General features: G+C 40.4%; 1 protein-coding gene across 7 annotated transcripts in view; it reads right to left on the reverse strand.

Moving 5' to 3' along the window:
- ncam1b (neural cell adhesion molecule 1b) overlaps positions 1–6,368 on the reverse strand; it is a 121,564-nt gene extending 115,196 nt beyond the window's left edge. For 3 of the 7 annotated variants that reach the window (XM_029715299.1, XM_029715298.1, XM_029715301.1), the window contains exon 1: positions 5,961–6,368. In XM_029715299.1, the coding sequence (XP_029571159.1) occupies positions 5,961–6,012 (52 nt within the window). In that variant the 5' untranslated portion in view covers positions 6,013–6,368. The remainder of the gene's footprint in view (positions 1–5,960) is intronic. The other 4 variants (XM_029715297.1, XM_029715300.1, XM_029715303.1 and 1 more) reach the window with 3 other exon arrangements.
- Between the last annotated feature and the right edge of the window lie 3,104 nt (positions 6,369–9,472).

Raw genomic sequence — 9,472 nt, forward strand, 5'->3', positions numbered from 1 at the left:
TGTATCTTTCTTGACACGCAAAGACCCAAACGGCGTTCCATAGTAAGTATGTTGTGAAGCTAATAGCAGTGACGCTATTACTGTGTAACTCCGGTAGGGCAGCATCTGAAAAATAGCTCACTTGGAAGTGTGTACCGGTGCTCGACCAGTCGACGAAAGCCAACATCACCCACAACAGAAAACGGTTGATTGTCAAGGGCAATGAATTCCATTATCTTGGCTTTAATGGATTTCGCCTTTGAGTTGTCTCGCTGAAATGTTCTTACTCTTTCAAATGACTGCTCGACTTGTTGACTGCTCGATCCACACAGCAGACATTGTGGGCTAGTTTAGGAATGCTGTGTTGCACATATAGCGCAAAATTTTACGTGGCGGAATTAGGTCAGCTTTGACATCGGTTTTGCACATCGGGGCGTTAAACTAGACATCGGCCGATACCGATGTTGGAATTTTTAGCTAATATTGGCCAATTCCGATATGTTCACCGATATATCGTGCATCCCTACCTGTAACCACACGGAATTAACCCTGTAACCACGCATAATTAACCCTGTAACCACGCATAATTCATGGTTAAAAAATGTAATTAAAGCAAATTCCGACGTGAAACTATGAGAATAGGTTGATATTAGAGGTTGACCGATTAATCGGAATGGCCGATTAATTAGAGCCGATTTCAAGTTTTCATAACAATCGATATTTTTGGACGCCGATAATACACCTTTATTTAACTAGGCAAGTCAGTTAAGAACACATTCTTATTTTCAATGACGGCCTAGGAACGGTGGGTTAACTGACTTGTTCAGGGGCAGAACGACAGATTTTTACCTTGTCAGCTCAGGGATTCGTTTTTGCAACCTTCCGGTTACTAGTCCAACGCTCTAACCACCTGCCTTACATTGCACTCCACGAGGAACCTGCGTGGCAGGCTGACTACCTGTTACGCGAGGGCAGCAAGAAGCCAAGGTAAGTTGCTAGCTAGCATTAAACTTATCTTATAAAAAGCAATCAATCTTAACATAATCACTAGTTAACTACACATGGTTGATGATATTACTAGTTTATCTAGCGTGTCCTGCATTGCATATAATCGATGCGGTGCCTGTTCATTTCTCATAAAATCACAGCCTACTTCGACAAACGGGTGATGATTTAACAAGCGCATTTGCGAAAAAAGCACTGTCGTTGCACCAATGTACCTAACCATAAACATCAATGTATTTCTTTAAAATCAATACACAACTATATATTTTTAAACCTGCATATTTAGTTCATATTGCCTGCTAACATGAATTTCTTATAACTAGGGAAATTGTGTCACTTCTCTTGCGTTCCGTGCAAGCAGTCAGGGTATATGCAGCAGTTTGGGCCGCCTGGCTCATTGCGAACTGTGTGAAGTCCATTTATTCCTAACAAAGGCCATAATTAATTATGACATAACATTGAAGGTTGTACAATGTAACAGCAATATTTAGACTTAGGGATGCCATCCGTTAGATAAAATACGGAACGGTTCCGTATTTCACTGAAAGAATAAACGTTTTGTTATCGAAATGATAGTTTCCAGATTCAACCATTTTAATGACCAAAGGCTCGTATTTCTGTGTGTTATTATGTTATAATTAAGTCTATGATTTGATAGAGCAGTCTGACTGAGCGGTGGTAGGCACCAGCAGGCTCGTAAGCATTCATTCAAACAGCACTTTCATGTATTTGCCAGCAGCTCTTCGCAATGCTTCAAGCATTGTGCTGTTTATGACTTCAAGCCTATCAACTCCCGAGATTAGGCTGGTGTAACCGATGTGAAATGGCTAGCTAGTTAGCGGGGTGCGCGCTAATAGCGTTTCAAACGTCATTCACTCTGAGACTTGGAGTAGTTGTTCCCCTTGCTCTGCATGGGTAACGCTGCTTCGAGGGTGGCTGTTGTCGATGTGTTCCTGGTTCGAGCCCAGGTGGGAGCGAGGAGAGGGACGGAAGCTATACTGTTGCACTGGCAATACTAAAGTGCCTATAAGAACATCCAATAGTCAAAGGTATATGAAATACAAATCGTATATAGAGCGAAATAGTCCTATAATTTCTAGAATAACTACAACCTAAAACTTCTTACCTGGGAATATTGAAGACTCATGTTAAAAGGAACCACCAGCTTTCATATGTTCCCATGTTCTGAGCAAGGCACTTAAACGTTAGCTTTTTTACATGGCACATATTGCACTTTTACTTTCTTCTCCAACACTTTTTTTTGCATTATATAAACCAAATTGATCATGTTTCATTATTTATTTGAGGCTAAATTGATTTTATTGATGTATTATATTAAGTTAAAATAAGTGTTCATTCAGTATTGTTGTAATTGTCATTATTACAAATAAAGTTTAAAAATCGGCCGATTTATCGGTATCGGCTTTTTTGGTCCGCCAATAACCGGTATCGGTATCGGCGTTGAAAAATCATAATCGGTCGACCTCTAGTTGATATAAAACCATCGACAGATGTGGAAAAGTGTCAATAGGCCTACTTTTTAAAAATACAGTAAAGTTAACAGCATTTGAGGATATTCGAGCCAAAATGTATATTTAAATGGCTGATATGTTGAGAGGAACAACAGCATTGCTTGTTGACATGATAAGCAAAGGTCTATTTCCAATTAGCATCTCCTCCTCACACTACTATGGAATCTCAGGGGAGTAACAGTGTTCTGCTTCTGGCAGGAAGGCAGCATTATTAGCAGGCTCAGCCTCCATCCCAGCTAAAGCTTGAGGACCGTAACTCGTCACCATATCAGGAGGTGACATCACAGAGTCATGAGTCACACACAGCGTGTAGACTATCAGTTGAGTGAGCATCACCACTAAAACCTTCAGTAACGATCTAGTATGTTCACGAAGCATTTATTACACTTCTAGCTACATGTATATGACCATCATAAACATGATTTTATAGCCAAAGTGAGACACAAAGAGAGACGCAATCACAGATTCCCAAGATAAGAAGTCTATTTATTGATGCATAGGCCTATGTTTTATTATAACACAAGACAATAGGGGCCATGTTTTGTAATCAAGTAGGGAAATACTTGGATTCCTGCACTTATGCACCACCAATAGATTGGGTAGGCTATAAAAACATGCAAGGGTATCTGTATACTAACTTGAACAGATTTTCACCCCACTGAAAGAAGACCAGCATCCCTGAGTCGCCTCTTCTCTGATGACGTTGAGACTGCTGTTTTGTTAATGAAGCTGCCAGTTGAGGACTTGTGAGGCAAAAATAGACTACCAAGTTTCAGAAGTAAGTTCTTTGTTTCTGGCCATTTTGAGCCTGTAATCGAACCCACAAATGCTGATGCTCCAGATACTCAACTAGTCTAAAGAAGGCCAGTTTTATTGCTTCTTTAATCAGAACAACAGTTTTCAAACATGGGTTTTCTAATGATCAATTAGCCCTTTAAATGATAAACTTGGATTAGCTAACACAACGTGCCATTGGAACACAGGAGTGATGGTTGCTGATAATGGGCCTCTGTACGCCTATGTAGATATTCTATAAAAAAATCTGCCATTTCCAGCTACAATAGTCATTTACAACCTTAACAATGTCTACACTGTATTTCTGATCAATTTGATGTTATTTTAATGGACAAAAAATATGCTTTTCTTTCAAATACAAGGACATTTATAAGTGACCCCAAACTTTTGAACGGTAGTGTATTGTGTGTCTTTCGGAGGGGGTGTGTTAAAAGCTGAAGTCAAATTTCTGTTGGGCCTTGTGTGCAATTGACCAATAAAGTGATCTTAATCGTAATCTTAGGGGCTTTGCTTTGTTGAGAATGAGAAGCCTTGCTGGATTCATAGCTCAGTAAAATCCAAAGAGTTATCTCTGCTTGACCATCATGAGTGATATCAACCCATTGAAGTCCAATTTTTTTCATCACAATCTATACCGAACAAAAATATAAAACACATGTAAAGTGTTGGTACCATGTTTCATGAGCTGAAATAAAAGATCACAGAAATGTTCCATTCGCACAAAAATATTATTTCTCTCAAATGCTTGCATCCCTGTTAGTGAGCATTTCTCCTTTGCCAAGATAATCCATCCACCTGATAGATGTGGCATATCAAGAAGCTGATTAAACAGCATGATCATTACACAGATGCACCTTGAGCTGGGCACAATAGAAGGCCACTCTAAAATGTGCTATTTTGTCACACAACACTATGTCACAGATGTCTCAAGTTGAGGTAGTGTGCAATGTCCACTGCAGCGGTTTCATTTTAATTGAATGTTCATTTCTCTACCATAAGCTACCTCCAACATCATTTCACATCCGGCTTCTTCACCTGCGGGATCATCTGAGACCAGCCACCCAGACAGCTGATGAAACTGTGGGTTTGCACAACCGAAGAATTTCTGTACAAACTGTCAGAAACCGTCTCAAGGAAGCTCATCTGCAGATGGCGTTGTGTGGGCGCGCTGTTTGCCCCATGGTGACGGTAGGGTTATGGTATAGGCAGGCATAAGCTACGGACAACGAACACAATTGCATTTTATTGATGGCAATTTAAATGCACAGAGATACCGTGACGAAATCCTGAGGCCCATTGTTGTACCATTCATCTGCCACCATCACCTCATGTTTCAGCATGATAATGCAATGCCCCACCCATGTTGCAAGGATATGTACACAATTCCTGGAAGGTGAAAATTTCCCAGTTGTTCCATGGCCTGCATACTCACCAGACATGTCATCCATTGAGCATGTTTAGGATGCTTTTGATTGAGGTGTAGGACAGTGTGTTCCAGTTCCCACCAATATCCAGCAACTTTGCACAGCCATTGAAGAGGAGTGGTACAACATTCCACAGGCCACAATCAACAGCCTGATCAACTCTATGTGAAGTAGATGTGTCTGGCTGCATAAGGCAAATGGTGGTCACACCAGATACTGACTGATTTCTGATCCACGTTTTCTGATTTCTGATCCATAAGGTATTTGTGACCAACAGATGCATATCTGTATTCCAAGTCATGTGAAATCGATATATCACGGCCTAATTACTTATTTTAAATTGACTGATTTCCTTATATGAACTGTAACTCAGTAAAATCTTAGAAATTGTTGTAAAAACTGCTGATAGGGCTGGACCACACAGGTGTGGACCTGGACCATAGGTTAAATGGATGCTGACAAAATGTAAGCGAGTGAAAGTAGCCACACTTGTGACAGTAGCTTAATCTCAATTTCACACAATCCTTCAGTGATGGCAACATTTCAGTTTCCGTGCAGTCGCTCTCCCGCCTACGGACGGACACTAGGCTCGAGCGACCGGAGTCATGATGATGTTTGGGAGAGATGACCAGGAGAATTACTGAGTAGCAACATATGCATTTATGTACGCACGTAAGCAGTATTTTAAACGCTATCCATCCAATAGACACATCCATACTGTATTCTATATCAATGCAATTACTGGTGATATGACGACAAAATATAAACCCTAAAGTAATGAGATTAACTTCACGCCTTGCTGGAAGGGGCATTGCTGATGGGTAGCTAGTTAGTTATCAGTTGTGAAAATTATACTTGTCCTAAGATTATGATAAAACAACTAGCTATATATCAAATAAAGTAATGTATTCTTAACTAAGAAAATGTTTAATCGTGTACACCATGGCAGAATATGTTAACAACATCCCTAACTGCGTGGCAGCAGCTAACCAGCCAATTCACATTAAAATACCATCTCATTCAAATATGTTGTATTGTACAATCTTCCTTCATCCATCCACCTGCTACTGCTGAGGGAGGGACATGTACTGTACACAGTCCCTCAATGGATGGGGATTGTCATGGACTCACAGTCCACCTTTTTCCTGATTCGAGTATTTTATCAAATACCTGGCCTGAATAGCAGCCATTAGGAAAAACAGTAACATTAGCTTAGCCATCTTACCTGTAGAGCCCACGAGAAGGAAGGCTAAAATGATATCCTTCGCGTGGATCATTGCAACTCCTTGATTAGACCACGCAAATGGCTTAATAAATGTGGTCCCTGTAATATGTGGTTGTTCTTGATATTTTCAAAAACAATACATTCCCATATTGCTAGCTATTTATTTTTTGTATGGCAAATTGGTAGTATTTCTAGTTTATTATCGATGTAGTGGCGGCAGAAGATCAGCGCCTGCACACTGTTCAAAGAATGAGTGACAAAGCCACTGCCTCCATACACACATGAATTAATCCGCCCAGTCGGAATAACAAGGATTTGCTGTAAAATAGTGCGCCATGCGCAGTAGTCCGTGGACCTCATAGCTTTTGATTCAAAATAGGTCGAACATAAACTAAAGGTCTATTCGAATCGGCATACCATTATTCAACATTTTGACGTATTCAAACTACTGTTGATTTCGGGAACGACTGCTGTATTAAAATAAAACATATGTAAAAGCCTAAACATAGCAGGCATACAGCAGCTGAAGTTCAAGCAGATCAGATGGTTAGATAGAGATAATATATGTCTATCTTACCATGTCTATCTGTGAAGTCAAATTCTTTCTCTTTGTCATCTCTGACAGAAAACAGAATACATCTCCTATTCCACCTCAAAATTCGTATGTCTAGACAATGCACAAGTAATATATGTGAAAAAGAAAGTCAATCAATCAATCAAATGTATTAATAAAGCCCTTTTTACATCAGCAGATGTCACAAAGTGCTATAAGTCAACTTGCTCCGTGTATTGTTGTCAAATCGAATTGATTAATTGATACGCTAGTGAAAGGTTTGGTCACGCCATCATCGTGAACATTGTTATCACTATTTATCACAGGAAGAACAGGTACAATTGAAGGATAAGATTCCCTGTGATCTCAGAGCTGCGATATCTGCACATGTATCAGTTAGCAGGAGTTAGCGATGGTGTTGTCAGACAGTGGAGTCATTGTCCTGGAAGTTGTCCTGCAGGACATAGAGGGCCCCTTTGTACAGGCCTGATATTAATCTGGAGAGGCAGAGAACTGGAAGAGTCTGCTTGTGTCTCACATACACACACACTGACGTGCACGCATACACAAACACAATTCTCCTAAGTCTAAAGGAAATGAGATGCTGGTATCATTGCAACAGGCTTGTAACATTGTTATTACCATCAAATTAGAGATGTGTCTATCTCAAGGAGTTATATATGTTTATGTCATTTGAGGTTATACTATATATTTTCATGTTGAAGTGTCTAGTGTTCCATTATTAAAGTGGCTAGTGATTTCAAGTCTATGTATATAGGGTAGTAGCTTTTAAGTTGCAGGGTTACTTAACCGGGTGGAAGCTACCTACTGATAACCCTTACCAGAGCTATCACCCCAGTCTACAGAGGGCTCTTCGTTACACTACATAGTTGGCCAGTGTTTCACTGGTCAGCCATAATGATGCCAAACATGTCATCACCTTTGCTCCTATCTAGCATGTTTGGGGTTGTTGTGTAAAGAACAGTTCAGATATTCTGTGAATGCTTTACATCTTACCAGAGCTATTGTATCCATTGGTCAGATGACGTCTTAGAAGACAGAGCATGGGTTTGTCTTTATGGATGCTATGTGAAAGAGGGTCAGTGCCAGGGCCCGTATTCATAAAGCGTCATAAAGTATGAGTGCTAATCTAGGATCAGTTGCCCTTTTAGATCATGATGAATAAGATTACATGGACAGGGGAGACCTGATCCTAGATCAGCACTTCTACATTTGAATGCGGGCCCAGGGCTGTAGATCGAACTCTATGGAACCAATCTGCTTTATCCTACATTTATAATGAATGTTGCCCAAAATACTTGCACACAAGCTTGGCTCCCGTGACACAGTTAATGCAGGGGTTAAAAGCATGCATTACAGTTCGATCCAGAACTGGTGAAGTAGCTTGGCTATTATTTTGAGAGTTTACTGATAACCCTATGGTACTTCGATGTGAAATCGTCAACTGGTGTGGACTGCCCTGCGCATGTTTTCATTACTTTAAATCTATATGGGAAACATTGAACAAATCTGTCAAAACAGAGAGACGATTAAGTTGATCTTTCAGTGCCTAAATTACCTGTTCTCTTAGCAGCTTCGAGCATCTCATGTTTTTATGAGCTTCTTTCTATTAGTTTCTTTTCTGGTACTGTGTTATTATGCCCATAGCATAATGCAATGAATGTGACCTCATCACTCCCATGGTCCCGACATCCTATGTCCTTCTCCAAGTACAGTGCCCTACTTTGTAAGCTACACCAAACAGTAGACTACCATTATGATTGCCATTGTTGTTTGTTATATCTTAATATAATAGCTTAATATCTTAAAGCAATGTAGCTAGCTACCTATGAGACATCTAAAGTCAATTTAATTGAAACTATATCACCCTTCCTCCACTCAGAGTCACCGAGGAACTACTATTGAGCTTGCTTCTCACTCGACTCAACAGCACTTAGATATCATTTGAATAGCTGCTACCATCTAGTGGTAGTATAATGCCACACATGTTGCTGCAGAAAATAAACATGTAGAGAATGTCGGGATTCTATGGAAGTCCAGAGAGGACATATAAAAAAAACGATGACCTATTTATCTCATGATCACTATATAACAAAAGTTGTCATCAGCCATTCATTTGTTCAGGGCGGCAGGTAGCCTAGTGGTTAGAGCGTTGACTGGTAACCCTGTTTCCAAGGCTGTGTGCCACCACCAAGACCACAGCCAATCACATGCGAGGAACATCGCAGCTAACTTGGCTAGTATTGTGAGCTAGCTGGGTAGTCTTGTTGGCTAGTTAGCTAGCAAGCTAGCTTGAAATCTATATTGGTTGTTAGCGTAACTGATATGTGTCACTTTGTATTTTGTGGATAATATTTGCATTCACAGTGGGTGAGCTCCATTTCTGACAGGATGATCAGATTCAATTTCAGCCTTCAATTTCAGGATGCTTGTAGGCTGTTTCATAGGTAAGGCTCCTTGCAGGCAGATTAGCTGTCAGAGTGCTTTATTGGCAGATGTGTATATGATCCAGGGAGTAAGCTCTATTCCTGGATCAAATTCCATAGCAGCCTCAAAAGGCTGATGTCAGGATTCTGCCTTTTAGGCTGTTTCATAGGTAAAGCTCCTTGCAGTAGGCAGCATCCTGATTTATCAACCTCAGAGGCTGCTATTGAATCTGATCCATCAGCCAGGAATAGAGCACACCCTCTCTTGATCATATATATAATGCACTGACTCCTAATCTGCATGCAAGGAGCTTTACATATCAAATCAATTTGATTTATATAGCCCTTCTTACATCAGCTGATATATCAAAGTGCTGTACAGAAACCCAGCCTAAAACCCCAAACAGCAAGCAATGCAGGTGTAGAAGCACGGTGTCTAGGAAAAACTCCCTAGAAAGGCCAAAACCTAGGAAGAAACCTAGAGAGGAACCAGGCTATGAGGGGTGCCCAGT

Source organism: Salmo trutta, chromosome 26 (assembly GCF_901001165.1).
Source record: "Salmo trutta chromosome 26, fSalTru1.1, whole genome shotgun sequence".
Lineage (NCBI taxonomy): Eukaryota > Metazoa > Chordata > Actinopteri > Salmoniformes > Salmonidae > Salmo > Salmo trutta.